This window comes from Acanthaster planci, linkage group LG04 (genome assembly GCF_054643075.1).
Source record: "Acanthaster planci isolate LZ-2023a linkage group LG04, COTS_SCS, whole genome shotgun sequence".
Taxonomy (NCBI): Eukaryota; Metazoa; Echinodermata; class Asteroidea; order Valvatida; family Acanthasteridae; genus Acanthaster; species Acanthaster planci.
In genome coordinates, this window is record NC_141780.1 from 1,800,541 (window position 1) to 1,824,539 (window position 23,999).

The window sequence follows — 23,999 nt, forward strand, 5'->3', positions numbered from 1 at the left end:
GACTAGCTCTGCTGAGAATGTTGCCTACGTAGCGTCCTCAAGCGTCACCACTTTTACTGCTCTAAAACCACCCAAGCATGAAAGTCGAGTTGGTTGTTGCGTCGTGTGCTGCCCCCTTCATTATAATGTATCATGATGCCTTGCTCTGGAAGTGAGCAGGATGCGGCAGTAAGTGTGCATATGATGAGCAAAATCACGGCGGGAGAACGATGTAGAATTGGCTGAATTGGGCCATTGATTTCCCGGAAACTCGATAGACGAACCCAGTTATTGCGATATGGGTGTTGTCGTTTCCTTAATGGATTGGCTGGCTACCGGGTCGAAGTCATCGCAAGTTAAATTGGCTTTGGCTGCTGTCCTTTGACGCAAGTGTGTCTAAAATCCTATTTAGGGCTAGTGGTCATGCTTTTTTGACTGACTCTCGTTGCCAATTTCGGCGTTCACAACTTTTTAACTAATCGGGACGAACATCAAACATGGCGCCTCTCTCATCATGCTCAAGGATAAGACTCGCCGGCGTAGTGACCGTAGCGTGCATCCTTTTACAAGCCGCCCATGGGCAGCATTACTCCCCATTCTTTAACCCGGACTGCGCTACTGATTGCTCGTGGCCTTACATTGATCGGGCAATCAATGATTCCAAGGTGAGTAAGCTCTGATCTGTGCTTGGACGGGGTTCGGTCAGCCCCTTACCACACTTGCCACCAAACAGAACAAATTCTACCAGAACTCTTTCATTTCTCACAGCAATACATGCTGTCCATCATTCGGAGGGAGACGGTCATGTAGGAAATTTACTTTTAAACTTGATGGTGCTCATAAAGCTGAAGAATACGTGGCCAGATACAAAAAACCTTCTAAGAAGATAGATCCCACTTGATGTTAAAGGTGTGGGGCAAAAGCAGTATCAATAAATGTGGATAAATGTGTGCAAACAACTTTCTTTTACAGTGGAAGGGTGTGGCCAAAGATGGGTGGTCTTTACCATCACCAAACTCTCAAGAATACCCTGCAGTGTACAGACTTAGCCAGACTAATTTATATTTGAAAAACCAGAAAATGGGAAAATTTATGACGAAGAAATTACTTGCAAAGTTTGGGGTCTGTGCTTAAAGAAGTTTAAGTTGGGGCTTGTGCTGGAACTCTGTGTAAAGCAGTTCCTTTGGAATCAATGAAAATCAATCTGTGATCAGCCGCTACCCGTGTGGATTAATTTGAAGTGGATGAGATTTAGTGAGTAATTAGAATATTTTGAATTTCAATACGTCTGCATCCCCAACTACATTTGTAGTATACTCGTGTGAAAAAGCCACAAATAAAATACTGAGGTAAACTTTGCCTAAAATAAAGCAGACTGAACATTATCCGGCTGTTTGTGGAAATAGGCCTATAGCGGACCCTTTCGCATATATACCAAATCATTAAGAAATTTTAAAGTTGATGTTTTCAAAAAGCATTCAAAATTTAGAAAGTGTACAGAAAATTTGGGACCCCAGAAAAAATTGCAGTACACTTTGCTGTACTGTAAGCATGTATACATTATTTCACTTTTTAGAATTCCTTTTTGAATGCTTGGGAGAGCTGAAATCAAATTAGCTAGCAGAGATTAGCACAGCCTAACATCAACATGAATAGGCTCCTTACCAACATTATGAAATTGATCCTTGTAACTTTGACATACAACACTAGTGCCTAAGGCCAAGATATACTTAATTCATCGCTGCATGTGACCTATTTCATGGGATTGAATATTTCGAACTTAATGCGAATAATGTGAACAATACTCTCAGGTGTGTAAAGATTATTTTTGTACAAGAGCAGTTGGTAATGAAAGAATTGGGTGTTTTTTTCTATTCATTTTAGATATCCCTTGTGTGAAAAGAACATTACATCCTGCTTGAAGGAAAAAATATTCTTTCTTTGTTGAATACATTGAAATTTCCTGGTTTAATTTTTGCCACCCGTATAACACCACTTCAAGCAAAGGTTTGCAGTGCACAGAATTGCTTGGAAACAAGCAATCCCTGTCCTTTCTGTGAGTTAAAGAGGACGTGTCTCTGCATGACTGATGCCCATCAGCTTTGTCATGCATTTGCTCTGTGAATCCGGGTCGGTGAACTACAGCATTTTTCAATGAACTCTTTGTCCCGTTTAGTAACAGGAAAGGCTTTTTTGCAAGTTCATTTTAAAAATACTTGATCATATGGATGAAATCAAATTTAAATCCAGCCTTGGGGATGGGAGTTGGTGAACAGATAAATCATTCTATAGGACTCCTTTTTTCAGAGGTCTTTGTGGCATGGTTAATGAGCCTTTGGACTGAAAGCAGAAAGTTATCAGCCTGCTTCAATATCTGGATTGATGTAAATGCTGATAGTTTTTTATCTGACCTATAAATAAAGTATTCCATATCACACATGCAGTTTGTTGAAATAGTTCAAAGAGTTTACTGAATAAAAGCTAGAAATTCTGAAAATCATGTATTCCTGTCCCAAGCTGAAAACATGTGCACATGTAACGGAACAGGTCTTTGTAATAGAACAAAGTCTTTCTTCTATAAACTTTGTAAGTGCATGATATCGATCCTCCTGGTAGGTAATTACTCCCAAAGGTGATTAACAGAATGTAAGCTTACATGTACCGGTACCATCAATTAGTTCTCAGTGGTTAAAGTCAAATCTCAACAGCCATCATCTATGTGCACATAAAAGTGTGTGATTCACCATTTTCTTTTTCTGAAAGCATTACCCTGATCCTGGCTGTGTATTCACGCCTCCATAAACTTCAAAACACCCTTCTAGGCCATTTACATAGATTTACAATGAACTTGTCGTGAAGCAGTCTGCTGTAGTCATGGTCAGTTGCTCTATGCCTTTCTGCTCATCCAAAGGATTGAGAGAAAATACTGTGACAGAGGAGGTCAAAAATGTGGCAAGTTCCACACTGCACCATGGCTGCCATGTTTTGCATTGTTGTGCCACTGCAGCATGGGAAGAGATTGAATTCAATTGTATTTTGCATTCAAAAGGAAGGGAGGTTGGCTTGGAACGTTGGGCTTTACAAATCCTATTGAAAGTGTGCTGCATTTTTTCAGCTCAATGGAAGATTAAGTCAACCATGCGACTGTTTAGACATATTGGACCTTCATGGACATTGCAAACTTATGCGTACATGTACACGCATACATGATTTCATCTGCCATGATAAGTTGTATTCTGTGACTTGTAATATTTTGGGAGAGGTGCAGATTTTTGCTTGGACAGGGAGGACGCTTGAGGCTTGGCGTTTAGCCTGTTCATAATTTTGTAACTTTTAACTTTCATTTTAATGACCCAAGGAGGTAGATTTATCTCCGCCCCTCCCTGGTCCACTTCACAAAATTATTCTTCAGTGAACATTGTACGATAACCCAAATTCTGTTCCTTGCCTTTAGAGACCAATATTGTACAACGTTCATCATGAAGACATACAAAAATTGAAGGAAAAATCAACAACAGAAAAAAAAAACAAAGGAACCTGATACTGTATGGTGCCCTCCTATACATGTCCATGTGTACATCATTGAAAGAATGTACTGTATTCTCCTACTTGAACAGTGCTGCTGTAACAAAACCAATTGTGAGTCCATGTTTTGAGGTAAAACAGATGTCTTTATTGAAATTGTTATCAATTTTTTTTTCAATTCCAAGGAGGGTGTTATCATCGTTTCTTGTATTTCAGTTCCTGATAGAAATTTGCATCATATCTCGGTTGTCAAATTCAACATTCAGCATTTAGTCACCTTTTGTTGATTTGCCTGTGTGCCAAACCATATTATTGTCTGTATTTTATCTGAAGATGCTAGTAATTGTTAATAATTTTTGTTTTCCATTTCTTTTTAAAAAATTACTTTAATGTATGGGAAGGTCTTTATAAAAAACATAAGAAATTTGGTTGTTGATTCGAAATTTGTGTATATCTTCATTGAACATAATTACCTTTTCAATTTGTGATCTCATGAAATGAACTGAACTTGAGTTACATTGATAAAGAGAAGTGAATCTAAATACTTTACTTAAATTTGATACAATATTGAGTGCACTACATGTATTTTGTAACATTGCCCATCAGAGCCAGTCCGCCAACAATTGCTGCATAGCTGCATGCAACATCTAAAAAAGTAGGCAGTTAGGCACAGACCTACATGTATTCAAACATTGACCGAGGCGGGACAGGTCATCAGAGCGCATCAGTTGCTAAGGCAACGCCACATGAAAGCAAAAGTCACATCAGCATTTTGTATGAGCATAAACGTCATCTTTTGTGCAGCTTCGAGAAAAGCTTTTAAAGAGACAGTGAAAACTATGGCTCCAATACATAGATTCCTGAGTGTTGATTTGAATACTGAACAGAGATGTTATCAGAGAAAAACGTGTATATATGTACTTGATTAGAAATACATGTACATGTAGTAATGAAGTAAACAGCCAGGATGATTTTCCATTGAGTGGATTGAATGGATTTTCATATTGGTGGTTCTGACATATTTGTTGGACATAGTTTAAACTTTGACACCTGCAGAGCCTAAATACATATCGAGAAGAGAAAAGTTTAGCAGTTTCTGGAAAATGAATAAAGTGTCAGTCAGCCTCTGTCATGACTCTTGGGAAAACTGGATAATATCAGAGGTGAGATTCATGGAGCTTTGTTGAAAACCATGGTCCGTACAAGTTAATGGTGGCAACAGGATTTCATTTTACTTCTTGCACAGTTTTTTCCCTGCCTTGATCAAGTTGTGTTTTCTTTTCACCGTGGTCCATTTCCTATCCCAAACAGGCCATCACAAATACATCTTTCACAATTGAAGGCACAGATAGAGTGATATCAGAATTACTTATATGAGAATCTAGCACCCGTCAGAACTTGGCTTTTCTTAGGGATAGGTGTGTTTAACTAAATCCTTTGTTTAGCGACACTGATTGGCAGTCAGCCGTGGGCTTTTGTATGAGGTGTTTCGTGCAAGGCGAATGACTGAAATGCATAAATACATCAGTGCCTGGCTTTTCCGCCCTCTCACATGACACTACGAACATCTAACAAAAGAAACACAGTACACTAACAATGAGAGTCCATTGTTATTGCTCTGTGCTTCTTTTGTTAGGTGTTCATAGTATGATCAGTTCACAACGGAGACCGTCACAACAATTTCTGTTAGTTTCTGTAGCAGCATGGCTGAATATGTGCTAAACTTGGCTGCTGTACCATTGTTTGCGTTGTCAGAAATATCACTCTACAAAGGGGTCTGAGAGTGCTTTGAACAAGTGAACTTATGGGAAGAAAGTTTTACAAACCTTGTACAAATCTTGTAGTGAAAGTCCAACTTAATAAATTATTGTTGCTCTCTCATCATTTTAAAACGGAGGATTTTTAGGGCCTGAAATAATCCCACACCTAGGACGAATCCATCTGGAAACGATCCTACAATGAAAGCAACAATAAAAAGGAGAATGGGACATAAGCAGACAAATGATATTGTGGTGAATAGGAGCAGCAGAGGTGTAATGTCCATTACAAATTGGTCTAGTTTTTCACTTCTCAAACAAGTACACCTAACACCAAGCTCCCTTGAGTGAAATGCATTTGTAATTGCACAATGCACAATTGCAATTGCACCATTGCACAATCTCACCTCAAAGGTGAAATGACTACAACTGATGATTGGTGATAGATGTCCAAGCACTGGTGATTTTACAGTTAATTTTTTTGTTTGCTTTAAACACTTGAGCACCAATATTGTAAACACCTGATGAACTAATATAAATTAATGTTGCATATGAAGCCCAACCAATAGCATCCAATTGATATAGGACTGTGGCATCTTTTCCTAGCGATAAATAATTAAGGTCAGATTATTGGCTGGTTTGTGGTCTGAATGAAAGTCAGGGATCATGTGGCTCAAAGAGTTTTTGTCCAATGTTCCCGCTGGATTCCAGGCTGTGGGAATGTCTCAAGTAAAAGCCATGCCATCCACATTCATCATCCGTCCACTGAACCTCCTGAGGAAAAAGTGGAGTGAAACTTGGCAATTCTTTTCAGCAGCCATGAGTAAAAGGTAGATAAAATTTCATTTTGACAAAGAGCTACTGGCGTCACATCCAAAACCTAGAAGAGCATAGTGAGGATCACTCATGAAAGGGATCATCCTCTCATCATTCACAGCGGCTTCCTGTGGACCCTCAAGACTTCCATTATTCAGTCAAAAGTGACAGCTGGAACTTGCTATGAAGGCCCATGATGTTCAACCTGGCTGACAGCATGTATGCGGCATGTACCCTCTACGTATCTGTCTTTCTTTACACTGGTCAAAAAGGGTGCGTCTTATTAGTCTCAACCAATATGAAGTCCATCACAAAACAACAGCTTTTTCCCATGACAGCAATTAAGCAATTGCAACAGATGCCGTATTTCGTAGGAAGAAGCTGAACGAGACATTTAATAAGGAAACAAATGTGCCCTTGGCCAGTCTTTCATCCATCATGTCATCCGTTTCAGACAGGATCAGGAAAACAGACTCTGACAATGCCTGAGCCAAAGGCAATGAACATAATCAGTATTCATTCCCCTAAGCTGACTGAAACACTGGCCAAACACTATTCCCATTCATACCCCTATTGAGTCACATAGAACAAGGATTTTTCTTCGACAGTTTTATTTCATTTTTTTTCAAGCTCCCTTCCAGCCCTCTCAAGGGGCAGTCTCCTCATGGAGATTGAGATGTGCGTGGCATGTTTAACGAGTGAGGCGATATACAGCCAGGCAGTGCTTTGTCAACTGTTTTAGACTGGTCACCTGACAGGCTCTCAACAATAATGGCTGGAACTGTCTTAGGTATTCATGAATTGAACCTAAGACTTACAGAGGCAGTCTAGGTTTGTTCTTTGCAGTAGTGTGCATGAAATTATTGATTTTCATGGACATTTTGCAAGCTAATTTCCATTCAACCTTGTCAAACTAACCTGACTTCTGAAGAAATTTTGAATTTGGGCTTGTCAACAATTGACAATGGTCAGAGCAAAAGGAAAGGTTGGGGTACATTAGTCGCTAGGACACCCCCTCAAAGCAGCCTCTAATTACTACAGGCCAAATATACTTTCCTTTTGTCTTCCATCATGTGTCATATCAAGCACTTGAGTATCTTTCAATGCATTTACTAACAATTGGCCAATAGTTGAGGCCAACTGACTTTCAGAAATAATACAAATTGGTGAACTGTGCCAAGATATCTAGAATTTTTACAAACCTCTGCTGTAGGTTTTTCTTTTGCTTTCGCTTCTAAGAAACTGTATCCAACATCACAAGAATTGAAAGAGGATGTTTTTACGCATTTTTGTTCATTTTTCAGTTTCATTTGCTACTGTTATGTCTATTTATTCTTTCTACTACTTATTCATTTCTAATATACAATCATTAGTGCTAAGAATATGGATGGATAAAACACAGTTATTAAAAAATACTCAAAAAATATGAGTAACTATACAGTTAGCAAATTTATAACTACTGCAAAACTACTAAATTAAGATATACATGCACTTATACAATGAAAACATGCCCCACAAGTATTTTTCCAAATTAGGAAGAGACAAAATCTAATCTAGGGTTCACTGGACTATTGTGCACTATTGTCAGTTTGATGCCTGAGTTGGACAGGAAACCAGGGAGGGAAAACAGTTATACCGAAACCTTGGAATAAAACTGTTTTGTACACTGTTTTTTGGCAAAAAAAGAGACTAAACTGCCTTTGGTAGTGCAAATCATTCTGCCTGTGGGTATTTCTTATGCAAGTATAGTACCCCATGGTTAAGCTTGTGGTTGGTAGTGGATAGTATACCACAGTGTTCACAGTGATTCATTCGGGCATATAGAGTTCTGATATTGAGTTGTTCCATTTCCAGCTCATTGAATTTATCAGGGATGGCAATTGACCCTTGACAAAAAGGCAGTTCTTTGGGGGGTGCTGTTTTGCTTCCCCCAAAAGCATGTAAACAGCCTCACCACTCAAAAAGATTGTAAAAGGTTAAGCAATTCACATTCAAATGTTTGAATTTTTTGACCCTCCCCCTAAACAACTGTGCACCCCTTAAAATTTGGCTCTGACTCTCCCCTTGATGACTTTGTCCTGACTCTGAAGCCCAAGTTCTGTTCCATTTTTAAATTTTCACTTTTACGCAATTTTCCAAATTAGGAAGGCAGATGGCTTAGACTTGTGTGCATTTGTTTCGCAAGCTTCATAAATAAATGCAGTCAGGTGTCTAATTGATGTAAATCTCTAGTAGTGAGTAGTTGAATGATCTGGTAGTGCATGTGTACACCCACTTATAGCCGCTGGCGAATGGGAACTGAAAGGAAAACTGATGGATAATGGATATATGTAAGCCCAATCTGCCACAGCTTGCCAATGATCATACGTAATATATGCCCTGGGCATATGCAACAAGCAACTCAATGCCCTCATGCCCACCTCTGGCTTTGTAAATGGACTGAAATATGGATTGCCATTCTGTCATCTTTTCTTCACACTCAAAGCCATTTCAATGGGCTTCGTATAGTGGAAAATAAGAACCGTTCTCCTCTACATATGTGCCGGTTTCAGGCATCGATCATCAGTGGAAACTTTCAGTTTCATGTACATTATTGGATGGCATGGTATCCATTGTTTGGTAGAATTTATTTGAGGGAGTGACTTTAAAAGTAAAGGGGAGGATCATCAATATGTCAGTGACTTGGCACATGTTTCGGTTTGGATGTTGAAGTTGAAAAGGTTTTTAATGGTTTACATGTAAAAGATGATAATAAAGACCTTTTTTGTCGGTTTCAGTTTTTCGTTGTAGCTGCTCAGACTTGAATCAAACTGTGGCTTGAGATTAAAGTGAAACTTTAACAACCTTGATGAAAAATGGTCTGGAATGTTTTCAAGGTTAGTTGTCACATAAATTATGTGAAATCAAACACTGCTGCCTACCTCTAAAAGGATATTGAGTTTTTCTTCTAGGAAGGTATTTCTTTGAACTTTACAACAGGTACTGAAGAGTTTACATCAAAATCACTATCATCATTGGAGACGTTCTGTTTGCCACTTTAAATGAATGTGACAATTCAGTTTTGCTTGAACTTAGAAGAGTAGAGTTTCCTGGGTTTTTTTCATAACAGGAATTGTCTTGGTTAGTTTGCATGGCCAGTGCATCCAAACAAAACCCTGGGGCTGTCTCAGCAGCTTCAACTTGCCTTTGAGTACATTTCTTAGTCCTATATAAACTGGAGTCGTAGGAATGCCATTCTGTAGCTGGACTTCGAGGGTTAAAATAAAATTAGAGACAAAAGTATGTGGCACCCGAATTGTATCATTATTTGATAGCATTATTTCTAGAGGTATTTGTACTTTTGGCCCAGGAGGAAAAACAGTCCAAAAGTACATTGCACCTCAGCGATCTGCATGTAGACTAATCCTATTATGTGTATTTCCTTGTGCATCATGAAACAGCTCATGCACAGAAGTACAATAACTCTAAATTCAAAAGGGTAAATCCTTAGTCAGCCCTTAATTAATGCATGCTGCAGTGGTCACGCGCAAGTTTGCCTTCTGCTACTATTGCTGTTAGGGAGGACTTGCACCCGTTGACTAACAATTGTCATGGGTTTCAATTATGGAGGATGAAAAGAGGCCATCTGCTTTTCTGCTACCAGAATAGTAGGAAAGAAGATTTTTGACATTTCTACTTTTCTGCTCCCTCAAAAGCAGAATGACCATTTTATTGAAATGCATTTTTCTACTTCTCTGCTTTTTTGCTGCTACAAGGGTAGTTTTACTTTTCTTCTTTTTGATGGTGGCTGAAAAGTGGCCATCTGCTTTTTTTCCTGTCAGACAAGGAAAGTGGATTCAACGTTTTGACGATAACCGTGAATTCAACTTTTCTGCTTTTGTGATACCGGAAAAGCAGATTTTACAAAGGTGGCCGAAAAGTGGCCATCTGCTTTCTGTCCTCAATGGGCAGTGAATGGGGTCATGAACCTCTAGGTTACAACCATTTCCGTTCTGGGGGAGTGAAGACATATAGAAACCAATACTTAATATGCTTGCTTTGGACCAATCCCATACGGCAGTATCAGTGTCGCTGTGAGGCAGAGAAAACAGCATCTCAAAGGCAATACAGTTTTACAACTATCATCCAATAGACACACAAGCTTGCTTGGGCCAAGGAAAACGTGAATCTTTCCTCCTAAAAGATAGGGTGGACTGTAATGATTGGTTTATATGTCTTCAATCCCTAAGAAGGGAAATGGTCATAACCTGAGGTTCACAACCCCATTCACGGCCCTTGGAAGGCAGAAAAGCAGATGGCCACTTTTTGTCCTCCATAGTTTGAATATGAGATTCAACTTACAACACCCCCTGCCCCTGTAACTCAACCCCAATTTTTATAACAAGAGAAATCATCCCCTCCATGCAGTAGCAGCCAGAACAGTTGGTAAAAGGTCCCTTATTGATGCTATCCCCTCCTTTCCCCGCCCCCTCCCCCCACTCTACAAAAATATCATGAACTAAATATCCTGTCTAGAGAAAGGATAAATAAATGTCTGATGCTCTAGGCCTAAATTCATTCCAGTAGAACATTAGACATGTATGTTTGAATTTTGGAAGGTTGTGTTCAGGGATTTGTAGACATGGATCTGTCTGTCGTTTCTTTCAACAAACATCAGATGACATCATCAAATCTGTTTCCCAAAATCAATACCAAAAAACCTGTCATCTTTCCATCTGATCAGTGGGTCGTAGTCTTTGGCCTTCCGTCTCTCTCTCTTGTGCCACATTTTCAGGTTTTTGTTTTTCTTTGTGTTTTGACAGGATGGTGTTCCCCAAAGACAATTTTGTGAAATGACTACCAGTAAGCCAGATGGATCAACTGGTATGTAAGTCTGAATGACAAAAAGTTACCGTGAACCTCCAAGATGTCCATAATCCAACACCTATATAGATTGCAGGAAGATATTGCATGACGTAACAAAGTTGTTTTTTTTGTTTGCCGTCCTATAATTTCGTTTAGTTCCATCATTTCTTGGCTTGGTGAAATTAAGTAGTAATCAATATGCTAATCTACCAATGCATTGCTGGAAGTTTGTTATTCTTTATTTGCTGGTGCTGAAGAGAAAATTCCAATGGAATTTGGTTTCTGTATTAAGATTTTCTTCCCCTGCATGTTATGTGTTCATCATCCTCATTTCAAAAGGATTACTTTCATCCTACTAATATCTTTCGTCCCACTGAAATTTTATCCACCCTGGTTTTATTCGGCCTGATGAATTGCTTTCATTTTTTCAGCGTTCCTTCACCCCACTAACGTCTCTTACCGGTACAATCAGGTTTTTATATAACCCTGTGAAAGTCATCCTCTGGAACGAGGATAATAAGTAGATGAAATGCAGGACCAAAGAGTCTTAACACAGTAGCAAAACACCATCAAAATTTCCTTGCAGAGTAAAGACTAAGAATCTTGATCTGGTGATGGTGAGCTTAGCATATGGATGACTACTTATTTAAATGAGCCTATGTATATATTTCTCTCTTTGATGAAAGTGAAAAAGTAAAATTGTGGTCTAAAATGTAGAACCGGGTCAAATGGTGTGGACAGCAAATTTGTACAGAACCATTCTGTTAGACGAAAGTAAAGTATTAGTCACAAAAATGTACCAAAACAGATAATAAAGTTGATTGTTATTACATTCATATGATTCAGTGTTGCTCAGCCGAGCTGTAGCAGTCATAACTTTCTACCAGGATTGGCATATATCATCAGTTTTGTTTCTACATTTTCAGTTGGCCATTGATCTGCTTGGTACTTTTCAGAATGCATCATGCAGATTGATAGAAGTTTCTGACATGAAAAGGGACTGTATAGTGTTGTATTGAAATTGTGGGTTAAAATAACCATTACTCATCAAGCAGTGATTCCTGATTGGCCTTTGCTAGGATGGTCTTAGATTCAGCAGGTGGCAGAAGTGAAAATGCACGGACAGAAATGGCCACCAGCCTCCCCTGACAGAACATTGTTAATTTGTCATTCTGTCAATTCAGTAACAAAACCAACAGCTGTGCAGAGATTTAAAATGGGTAATACTAGACAATTTCTCTTTAAATCAAAGGGTTGTATACATTGTCCTTTTTCAAAATAAGACAGCTTTGGAAAACATTTTTTGTACTTCATTTGCAAAGCTAAGAAAAAAGAGAGGATTTCTATTCTAATTAACCATACCTGAACAAAAACCTGAATTGTTCACTTTCATTCTTTGTTTGGTTTATCGCACATTAGAATTATGCCACAACCCATTTAGGCCTCCACGTGATGTCCATGACAGACCAAGCAAACCCAAAAATGTCAGGATGACAGACTACAACAAGAATATCCAGCCATCAGATGCATTGTCAGAGGTTCAGCAGTACACCTGTGTCAACATCACATTTAATTTGGAAGAATATGGTAAGCAGGGAAAAGAGGTGGATTAAGTTTGCAGTAATAAGTTAAATCCTTCTTTCTGCTGGACACAGAATAGTCAAACATTTTTGTCAACTCCAAATGAATTGTTGGGAGAGTAATGTGAACATCAGTGGGCCCCAAGATGGACCAAGAGAGGGCACAATTTTCCCAGCAACAGGGGCTCCTTTGGTAACAACTGCACTTAGCTGGTTCAAAAATGACACACTGCTACCAACAAAATAAACTCTCTCCACCGTACCACTGCTTCGATCGATTTGCTCAAAGGGGATAGAGATAGCATAACCTCAACACAAAGTGCTTCAGAAATATCAGCCTCCAGACCAGCTTGATGCACATTTAGTTTTCTTGTACACATCAATCTCGATTAGATTTCTGACAGTGCTAGAATTTTTAATCACCTGTTTACACCTCTGATCTTTTTTTTATCAAAAGCCGCACGTAATATAAAAGGGCTGCAGTTCTCGTTACGGTCAATGTCAATAATTGACATGAACAAGTTCTACTGCTTCAACTTGAATTTCAGCGAGACCGGCCTGAACTATTTTGCAGTTTTGGATACAAATGACAATCAGGTAAACAACCAACACTGCTTTCTCATTCAGAAACGGATCAGGGAGGGGCACCTCATCTGATTCACAGTGCCTCCTTTTTTGTTGTGGGGGAGATACCTCTCCTTTTGCTCCATTTTTTTCTTTGTTGACAACATGGTTACTATGTTTAAATAACCAACTGGCATGTTTTGCTTCACCTCTATTTTGGGCAGCCACATTCTTTGTAGATGCTCATCTCTGTTATTCCATTCAATCATCTATAGATAGTAGGACTTTCTGATTAGGGTAAGGGGACAGGTGTCAGCCAACTGTCTCAACCCAATGGCTTACAATCCCTACCCAAATAAAATCTCGCGTCACAAAGGCCTTTATATCTCTGAATGGTTGGGTGTGGGTTTTAGTTCCTGGTTGCAGTGTGGCCTCTTTCTTTCCCTACAACCATTCATCATTCCCTTATGATAACCAATATTTAGGTATGAATCATCGCTGTCTGCTATTTATCAAGGTTTGTTTGTATTACCTCTTACAACAAACACCATCCTGTGTTTTCAACAGACTTTATTAAGGGAAAATTGCAATTCAGACTACCGTGCTAGTTCGTTTTGACTTGAACATTTCCGGGAAAGTCGACTGTCAATTTGTATGCTGTCGACAATTAATTCAATAACATTGCGTGCCAAAGAGAATAGAATTAGAATGTGAATGATTCTTTCTCAAGAGTCTCAGTGAAATTTCAATTTTTTCCCCCTAGCTAAGCACATTTTTAATGATATATGTTGGGTTTTCTGCTGGTTGTAAGTTCTAAATACTGTTCATTTTTACTCCAATTTAGGTGGATATAACCTTCTCATGCTTTTGTGGGTTGATGCCTGGTAGACAGTATGATGTTGGTGTACGAACAATGCCTGTGGATATTATTGGCAGCAGTCAATATGACACTATTGTAGTTATTCCTCATATTCCTCCCGGTATGTTCCCTTCATATCTCTGTTTTTTTTTTAGACCTGTTAATTAATAGCGGTTGAAATATATGCCTGTCAATGTAGATTATGTTGTTTGAGTTTATAGTTGCTGTGTTGGAAATTCCTTATTGCATACTTTGTTTTGGTTTATATAAGGTAAACTGCTCTCAGGATTTGAAGTTAAGCTCTCAATTTGAAAAAAATTGAAAATTTTCTAGTTTGTTTTCTTACATATTTTTTGAAGTCCACTTTTTTGTGTAGACTAAGTCCCAAGCATAACAGAAGTTTACCTTCAAAGACAGTCACAGAATTCAATATGTTTCATTCTTCGTTTTGCCACGTGGATGGAGAATAACCAAAATCATTTCTGTATACAAGTCTTCATGATGGTTGTATTATAACAGCATTGCATAGGAGACAATAAGGTGACCAAATCTTTTTGTGGAGTTAACCATTTACTGAAAAGTAAATGAAGAGGCTTTGAGAACCTGCTGTCTTCAAACACTTTTGCCATGATGTATTGAAAAATTTTGATGAGCATTATTTTATCCTTCACTTCATTAAACCGAGGCAGTGTTGGAGACAATTTGATGGGATGTACATATGGATATACAGGTGGAGTTGTGCATCTTTCTTAAATTTACTTGATTTCTTCAAGTAGGATGTGATTCTAGTATAAATCATTTTTTGTGCTTTGTTTAGGGTGTAACGATGCTACAAAAACAAAAGACGTCCGATGTCAAAAGAGTGCGGCAGGTAAAGTTGGAAAGTAATGGTAATTTTACTTAGGTTCCCAAAGGTCTTTTCTGTGATGATTTTTGAGCTGGAAAACAGAACACATTGAATTTTATGTTGCTGTGGTGTACCTATGTTTCACACAGTGTTCAGTCTGGTCAACACAAATATTGTAAAATATTTTGAAACACTTATATTTTATCTATGTGAAAAGACTCTCACAAGACTTGAGATTTTCAAAAACTGACACAGAGAGATCAGACTGATGATCAAATTTTAAAACCCTCAACCTTTCATGTGTTACTAACAAACATAAGCGTGAAAATTCTTGACATCTAAAATGCTACGAGCATTTCAGCTCTCAAATTAAATAAAGTATGCCCTCTTTGTCGCACCAGGAAATAATTTTGCTCGTACCATAAAGCCGTATGCTATCAAAAGAGTGGCATGGGGAAGTTAGCTTTTACAAAAGGAAATGCCCCAAACTGAGTTGGACCCAAACATATGAGTGAGACATGTGTTTGGCAAAAATTTCTAGGAGCAAATGAAAACAAGATAAAAGGGGAAAGTTTGTTCAATTTGAAAAAAAGTTGAGTGTTCCCCTCTGGGTCCAGCACTGAGTGGGGGTGATGCTTCTTAAGTGATAGGCTGCGATATCCTTATGACATGTATTAACATTCAAGCAGTAATACCCAGGATCTTGTAATCATTCTAGACAACATGTGTCTCTCTTTCAGCACGATGGGCGCCAAACTGTGTGAACATCAAGCAGAACACCAGCACGCTTGACTACCAGGGAGACTACGATATCATCGAAGTTGCCTTCGATGTGGCCCCAGATAGCTACTGCCTCGATGTTTATGATGTGTTTGTGTACCAAGATAAACCAGTCCAGCTGATCGATTTGTCTTTAATAGATATGGTAGGTTGATTTGAAGAACGAAATCTGATTCAAAGTAGGAAACTTGCTTCTCTAGTAATGCAGATCCAAGTTTAGGGAAAGAGTTACATGTAATTAATGTGATTGGGTCCCATTCAAAAGGACCACTGCCAAAAAAGAGAGGGGCAAACCAACACCTTAGCATGGACCTCATCAGGAAGGGATTTGAGCTCTTTCTGGGAAGGGGGAAGTACTTAGCAGCAAACACAGAAATCATTGGCAGTTAAAAGGGACAGTTTCACGGTATTTTCAACCAAATTTATTGCTATTCCTTTTCTGTTTTTAATTTTTTTTCTTTTTCCCATTTTTTTCCTTTGTCCTATTTTTCGGTTTTTTGGGGGGAGGGAGGGGTGGCAAGTGCACCCCTTGGCTCCCTCATGATGCCTAAGGGCCTCATCACTAATGTGAATGTTCTTGGTATCCAGGCAAAGAGCTCTGGGGGACGAAGCACATTCAAACATGTCTGATTCAAACACAGATGCGTACATGTTTAAAATGATTAAGTGACGTGATCTCATGACGGTAACTTTATCATCCCATTCAATGACTTTATTGCTGCTGGATACAGGCTTCTCCTGTATCTATGTTGGACATTTTATTCCCCGACGACATTTCTTCAGTGTTCTTATGTTTGTGATACAGAGCACCATGATAACTGTGAATCGGAGTTGCAATGAGCTACATGGTAGGAATGTGCCCTTCGTTATAGTTCATCTCAATTCCAAGCATTCCTCCCGAAGTGGAACTTCATGGCCTCTTGACAAAGAATTTTATATTGCCGTAAGTCATATTCATTGTTCCAACATTACCCAGCCCAATCTGGAATAAACAGCAGTTCGGAGAGATCTGATTTGTTTCAGTTTTGCCTCAAAAGGTCAAATAAAATCAATTAAATGTAAAAGTGTAGAAATGAACACTTTGTTATGTATGGGACTTGATTTAATATATAAAATTGGATGCCCCGTGATATCTTTTATTTACTCGTAAACTGAAAACTACCAAAGAAGCGACAGTAAAGAATCTTTGTAGTAATAAAATGAATGTCGCCCTGTTAGGGTCTGTTTTAAAACTCGGCCTTATTTTGATTTAAGGTTTGTTCAACAGCTGTTGGTTGTGAAATGCTAATCTCTAAACACAAGCAACTGGTTTGGGTACAGTGTACTTCAGACTGATTTATGAAGACAATAAGAGGGCTGTTTTGAGTGTAAAAGCTTTATGCTCTTTCAGAAAGCTGCAGTTCTAGTTTAAGAGCATTCCTGTTTTAAGACCGTGGTGCTAAAATGCTAAGTCTCTTTACTGACAAGATAGTTGCTCAATTGTTCTGCATTGTGCCTGCATGGAAAATATATGTGCATTGGAAGGAGTTTGTTTTAGTGTTCATATGTTATGTAGTTAGTTCTGAATGGTTGTTGAGCCAGGAATGGTCTTGATATTTATTCATATTTCATCAAACCCTTTTCCATAGATACAACCATATTCCTTCACATGCAAGAAATGCAAGAATGCAGATGGATCAAACACAGGATGCAAACGGACTTTCACTAAGAATTTCAGTATAATTGGTAAGTTACTTAGTAAGGAATATAGCAGGATCTCAGAAGTGATCCTTATAAGTATGGAGATGCAGGCATCCCATAGACCCATAGAAACTATAAGAAATAGCAGAAAGTGTATTGTGTAAGCCATGTTTTGTAAGAGGAGGATATTTCGTATTGGTCTAATCCTGATTTGATTGGTGCAGAGAATCCATGCAAAGACAATCCATGCGGCCAACATGGACTGTGCAAGTCAGAAGCAGACCGTTACCACTGCGTGTGCTCACCAGGATATATGATGTGGAATGGTACTTGCTTAGGTAAGCATTGACAAATCTAGTGACTTTGCATTGTTCCTGATGGCCCCCTTTAATGGTGGAAAGCATCGTGTTTGGTTTGGTCATACAGGAATGACGGTGACGGAACGTGCTCTGTATAACTACAGTCATCACAGTGTTAGCCAATGATAACCTCAACGTGGTCGTAGGATTCGTCCATACACACCCCCCCAAACAACCCCACCCCAACCCCAGAAAATATAAAGAGAAGCTTAAAAGAGGAAAAGTGAATGGAGAAGCCAGGACACTCGAATGAAACTCTGCCACTCTTTGCAGATTGTGAAAAAAATTTCTATGAAACCCATGAAAAATTTCTCTGACACTATTTGGCAGCACTCCTAGGTTCTTCTAAATCGGAATCACTATCTGTGCTGCGTATAATAGTACTTCTGTTATTGTTTACCATGTAGTGGACCCGTGTAGGAGTGGAATCAACTTCACCAATCCCTGTCAACATGGGGAGTGCAGTTACACACCAGCGAGAGACCACTACGTGTGTTATTGCAATGAGAACTATTTGAATGTGGGGAAGACGTGCTTATGTAAGTTGGCATGATACGATGTTATGTAATAAACAATACAAATTGAGTTGTATCGATCGAGAGTAACATGCAGTGTGATACAATTTGATGTGACATTGAAAATACAAACATTATGATATGATAGAATATGATACAGTATGATTTGATATGATACAAGTTGAAAAAATATATGACTGTACGGTATGGTATAGTACAGTATACTCAGGCATTAAGGGGCCACAGTATCAACTCGAGGGGCCATATCACAGGAACAAGATACATCTTTCATGCTTACGCTTGTTACTGATGGGGGGGGGCCCAGCTTCCTTCCCGGGGGGGGACAAGCTTCATACAATACAATACAGCACAATGCAGTAGGTTGTGATATGATAACAGTCATTGGGTGAGCTTAAGGATGGGGCATTGATTTTTTTTCATCATTCCCGTAATTTCTTTGTCTCTGTAGCTGATCCATGTTCAAAAAACCCAGAGACGGGCACCACGTTATGTGGTGCACATGGTCAGTGCAACCGGACATTTACCGATGACGCTGTGAGTTTCAAGTGCGTCTGTGATCCCGGCTTCAAAGTTCAAGACAAGGAAATGTGTGAAGGTGAGTGTCATTGGAAGGAATTTTCCACTGGGAAGATGATGAGGGATTAAGGTCTTAACACATCAGGAGGACATAAGGTGCTGGAATTTTAGCAACTCTTAGGTACTTGGAATGATGAGGTCCCACTTTCTCCTTAGTCATATGACAAAATGTAACTTGCTAATGGAATGGCACCGGGCTCCTGAATTTTGATTGAATTTTTATCAAATTTCAATATGATACAGTGACACCTCAGTAACTGTCTTTCTGTCTTTTTATCTGTGAACCTAAACTAGTATAAAAGGACAGCATCACATAATCTGATGGTGACGTCTTTTTATGGTGAGCAGTTTGACTCTGTGATTCTTTCTCCAGAAGTCACCCAACTTGTGTGGGTCATCGTAGTGGTAAGCTGCGTCTGTGGGTTGCTGCTGTTTGGGTTGCTGTTCTATCTTGGGAAAAGAGCGGGCCTGTTTGCTTGTGCCCATCGCGTCCAGCGTTCACCTGGAGACACCTACACAGGTGGGCAAACAAATAGACCAGAGCATGTATTTGCCACAGTCAAGCTGGAAGCGAATGTAGAATGTTCCAATCTCATGAGTAAGCATTTGAAAAACTCCCTCATCATTCTCCAACTGGAAAATTATACAAAGTACCAAACTCAATGATATAAAAGCAGACACAATAGGCTCATACTGATATGACTTCATACATGTGGATGAAAAAAGCCAGGAGTTGTTGAAAAGTTTTTAAAATTATTATTGAGAATAAAGAAAGTCTTCAAGAGGCATTTTATTGTCAGAATGGAGTTTTATTACTTGAGCGATATGATTGGTTCTCTAAAAAAATTAATAATTCTTATATTTTGAAATCTAACATAGGGCTGCAATAAGCACCACAGCGCTATGGTTCTGAATCAGTTGCCGTTCAGAAAGGGAAGGATATTTTATGCAACTTTTAAATAAATAGAAAGGTTTAAACCTGAAGCGTTTTACTTTGTGCACCTAGCTAACCTGCAGACTTTGGCTTTACACTTTGTTTCAGTTATTCCACAACCTGAACTGCTACCAAGAAATGTTGTGGATTTGGAACTTAATTACCGCCGTGTGTTACCAATTTTCTCGGATGATCACCCAAGACACAAGAATGTGGTCGTGCAGCTCTGTCGTTTCCTACAGAGGCACTTGAAGTGTGAGGTGGCCCTCTTGGACTGGCAAAGAACCGTCGGTCCCACTGTCGAGATGTGGCTGACCAACGAGATTGAGAAAGCTGACGTTGTCCTGCTGCTGTGCTCCAAAGGCACCAGACTGAAGTATGAAGCAAAGGCAAAGAAAGATGACCCAGTGCCCATAAACTCGGTGAGTGAGTATGGGGACGTATTTGTCAAGGCGCTCACCCTACTTGATGACTATTTTGGCAGGAGCAGTGCAGACGAGAAGTTTATTGTCGCCTACTTTGACTACTCTCGCCTCAGTGACATACCTGTGACTTTCCGTCGCTTTGCCACATACCGTCTAATGCAAAGCATGGAGGGACTCTTTCTTCGGATACATGGTAAGGTGAGAGATAGCCCCCTGTCTAGCAGGCGTGTTCCCAGTTTGGAGAGGTACCAGAATTTAGAGATGGGAAGGCCACTGCACATGGCCATCGAGTCTATGAAGGAGCTGATCCGGGCTGATGCCTCGTGGTACGAGCACCACAACAGAAGGCCCTGCTCAGAGACATTGGGATGCTTCAAAAGTGACCCGTGTGAGCCTACTGAGAGCAGAATGACAGAAGCACTCTCATGGTTCTTTGATGAAAACTCGAGCGGACGAGGGAGCGATGCAGACAAATATGAAGAGCTTTTGTCTCAATTCGATAGTGTTCCCCCAAGTACTCATCAGGCCGAAGGTACTTCCAGATCATGTCCATTAGGACAGGCTGCCAGTTCATGCATGCCTGAGGCCAAGTTCCTGTCGGCTGACTCTGAGCTGGTCGTGGACTCTGGGTTTGTAGATTCTCACGTTTAAGGCATATCCAGGGGGTGTCAAATGATCGCTGACTGTCATGATGTGAGGCATTCAGTTTTACGTCCAAAGTCTGCACAATGCTTTATGGAAGGAGCACAGATTCCATCAGATCTGGGGGAGGGGTGGGGCCAGACACACAACATGCTACTCAGAGGAGCTCATCTTCTGAGTTTTGGATATAAAATTTTACATTGTAATCAATCTTCCATCATTTTTGTCATGTATGTTTTGTTTTGTCGTTGCTGTCTCTTTACTATACAGTCATGTCCGGGCAGCAGAAAGACGTTTGTCAATTAGTTCTGTTGTATATGAGAATGTCATTAGACTTGCAAGATGGCTGTTGTGTACGAGGTCTGTGTATGATGTAGAGTGTGTGCATCGTCTCTTGTGCCTAGCTATGACTCAGTGTGTAGACAGCCATCGTTCGTTAGAATGGATAGTCCTTACAGGTTCTCCTCAGAAGAGATTGATTTCACATATGATGTGCCCACAAACATGCTCTCAGTCTAGCCTGCACAATTCAAAGTTTCAAATCTTACTTACATTAGTTTCCTAAGGCTGGCTTCTTTCTCTTTGCCACTGAGGACTTACCTGTGCAGAGCGAGATAAGCCTGATCTTCTCAGGGAAGTTGGATATCACTTGTGGTTTAACCAGCGGTGCATCTGGGTCTTGGGTTTAGGGGGCGGGGACTAAGGAAAAAGGGGGTTTGCTGGCCGGTGCCTGCAAGTCTTAAAAAAGAAAACAAAAGTTGGCGACGTGCCTCAGGGGAACAAGCCCCCAGATACACCACTATTTTTTGGGTATACCGTTTCTTCCTGCTTCTTTCATACGTATATACATACAAGAGATGAAGAATTCTGTCAACCGGCCAAATGTTCAGTGTAAGAGACAATTAATATTTGGAGAGACTTCAACCTATTTGAAAAACTCTAGATTCACATGCAAAATGTTTCAGTGGAACATTTCACAAATATAAAATGTTGATATTTTCAGTGCACGAAGAAAATTCTATTCCATGATTTTTCCCATTGCCTTATTTTTTTTCTTATTTATCTGACTAACTCTTTCAACTGTTTGACTCCAGGGTCCTCTTGAAGCTTTGTTAACCAAATCAAAACTTCATTTTTAAAATTTGTATAGCTATGTTTGGATTGATCAGTTTGACTTAGGATATTACTTAATACTATTAGAAATTTCTGAACGTTGCCCCGCGTATTAAAATATCTGTGCACATTGAGGACACCTGGATTTAAAGAGGTGCCAAATGAACTGTGTATTTCACAAACAGTATCATGTAAACCTTTTGGGAAAAGACAAATTAATTTTTGAATTGATGAATTTCTAAACAGTTATTTTTGCATTTAAGTGTTCATCTGGCAGTTCGAGTGCGCAAAGATCACATATAATGTAGTTTATGATAGAAAGGTGTTTTTTTTCTGTGTTTCATGTCTTTGAAACGGCCAAAGACAAGAGCAGAACAGTCTTTGAATTTAATTGTTATGTAAACATCAGGAAACCTTGGTATAAGTTGTCATATTTGATATAGGCTGTGCTGGAAACCGGCAGGTATTGGCGATATTTTGGGTGCGGCTCGTATGTAACCCTTGAAGTCTTTCATGCTACAGTTCCAGTTGGTGACTGCTGGAGGTATAGGCGTAAACAAAATTACGTACTGTCACAAAGGTGCTTTATTATGACTACATTTCCAGAAAATTCTATTTCTGTATTTCATTGTTGGACTTTCAGGGTATTCTTTCTAACTCAGTGTTTGCATATTTTGTGCATTATTTGATGTGGTGCATTTCAATAGTCCTTTTTGATCTTGTGACTTCAATGAATTCTAGAAGTGCTTACGTGTATGCTGCATTTCCTTGGTGTTTTATAATTTGTGCAGTTTTTTTCTCTATTTATTCGCTTTAAATAGGGTCCCATTTTTTCCTTTTCATTTGTTCATCCTGCAGATTTCGATTTTGTTTTTTGCCTGTAAATGTGGTAGTGTCATCGTGGCCACTGTGAATTGAAGACGGTTGTATGGATGATGTGTGAAGAAGATTCTGACTTTCAAATTCTCGTGAGGGATTGTACGAAGTGCAGTAAAGATTACCTCGATGCTTTCGAGGCCCTTGAGAAACAAAATGGAATCCAGAAAACCTTGCTCTTACATGTGACACTCGAACTCAGGGTGTCATAGCGGTGTATAGACATTGCGTTTTCCTAACCTCTCGGCTGTGATGAGGTGGGTTGCCCCCCCTCCAAGCTCTGAGACAGTGGCGCATCAAGCGGTGGGCAGGGGAAAACTTGCCTGTCCCACGACGGATATTTTTACAAGAATATTTAATAGGTAGGAAAGTAATCGGTATATTTATTTACCTATTATAAACACTACCAAATAAAAGCAAGGATGTCGGGCCCGCGACTCCCCTGACATCATGTTGACTGAGCCCGAAGCCGTATCCACTTTTGTATTTGCCTCACACCGACACCGAAAGCTAGATACCGAGTACGCCGCTGGTCTGAGACAAAAAAGAAAACGAAATATGGGGAAAATGATACTAAACCTCCAGTTAGTGCACCAATACCGTTGTAGACAATGTACGCCATGCGATGTTTCGTCATTTGAGGTTGGCTGCAAAAGTGACACAATAAAACTATCTCCGGCCTGGTTCCCCCCCCCCGAAAAAAATTATGGATCCGCCTCAGGTCAGTTAAATTCCAACATAGCAGCTGTATGGTTTCTTTATGGAATGTTTGCATTTAATTTAAAGTGCTACGCCGCAAATTTGGCGAAAAATGAAGATTCTTTGACCCGATCTCCACTGTGTGAGATGACAGTAAAGTTACTTGATATGAGACAACAGACATTCCCATTGGTTTGTACAGCGAATGTCTGATTTATCTCGACACAGTGGCCATTCCCAAGGTTGAGATATGGGACAGAGGGGTACCCCCACCTGCCAGTCCCTATACACACTCTAGACTATCGTTACCCAATACATCCCCCTAGAAGTCTGTAAAGAATTCCTGAGATTCTGATCAAACAATGACCAACACAAAGGCGGGGGGGTTCTCTCTGTCCCATATCTTGTTTCAAATGTAGGTCTGCATCTTGCGTGAACAAGCTTTAGTCCTTGTTAGCCTTAATTATGCAACTATTCGGATGGGCGCCACCTTTTGTTTTCATTCATCACGAGAATGCGTGGTACACTAACATGCAGTGTCAATGAAATAATTGTGTTGTCGCCGGTAGCTTGTAGTTAGCAAACCCTCACGGCATTATACCTCGCA

General features: G+C 39.6%; 1 protein-coding gene across 3 annotated transcripts; it reads left to right on the forward strand.

Moving 5' to 3' along the window:
• Window positions 1–7: 7 nt before the first annotated feature.
• LOC110982122 (uncharacterized) lies at window positions 8–23,154 on the forward strand. Of its 3 annotated transcripts, none has more exons than XM_087135290.1 (15): window positions 506–644; window positions 6,199–6,867; window positions 10,880–10,940; window positions 12,342–12,509; window positions 12,960–13,099; window positions 13,911–14,046; window positions 14,743–14,796; window positions 15,513–15,697; window positions 16,358–16,495; window positions 17,181–17,277; window positions 17,457–17,570; window positions 17,999–18,130; window positions 18,576–18,722; window positions 19,077–19,223; window positions 19,746–23,154. In XM_087135290.1, exons 3-15 carry the CDS (start codon window positions 10,910–10,912, stop codon window positions 20,711–20,713), a joined length of 2,457 nt encoding a protein of 818 aa, XP_086991416.1. In that variant the 5' UTR covers window positions 506–644; window positions 6,199–6,867; window positions 10,880–10,909; the 3' UTR covers window positions 20,714–23,154. The 3 variants fall into 3 exon arrangements, with proteins under 3 accessions (XP_022096005.2, XP_086991416.1, XP_022096007.2); XM_022240315.2 differs by lacking the exon at window positions 6,199–6,867 and adding an exon at window positions 8,855–8,953 and having other exon boundaries at window positions 513–644; XM_022240313.2 differs by lacking the exon at window positions 6,199–6,867 and having other exon boundaries at window positions 8–644.
• Window positions 23,155–23,999: the final 845 nt, after the last annotated feature.

Bases quoted from the DNA above. Each gene is read 5' to 3' on its own strand.
- LOC110982122 (XM_022240313.2), top strand. From the start codon at position 477: ATGGCGCCTCTCTCATCATGCTCAAGGATAAGACTCGCCGGCGTAGTG. The intron at 13,100-13,910 runs GTAAACAACCAA...ACTCCAATTTAG, and splicing joins TGGATACAAATGACAATCAG to GTGGATATAACCTTCTCATG. The intron at 17,571-17,998 runs GTAAGCATTGAC...TTTACCATGTAG, and splicing joins GTGGAATGGTACTTGCTTAG to TGGACCCGTGTAGGAGTGGA.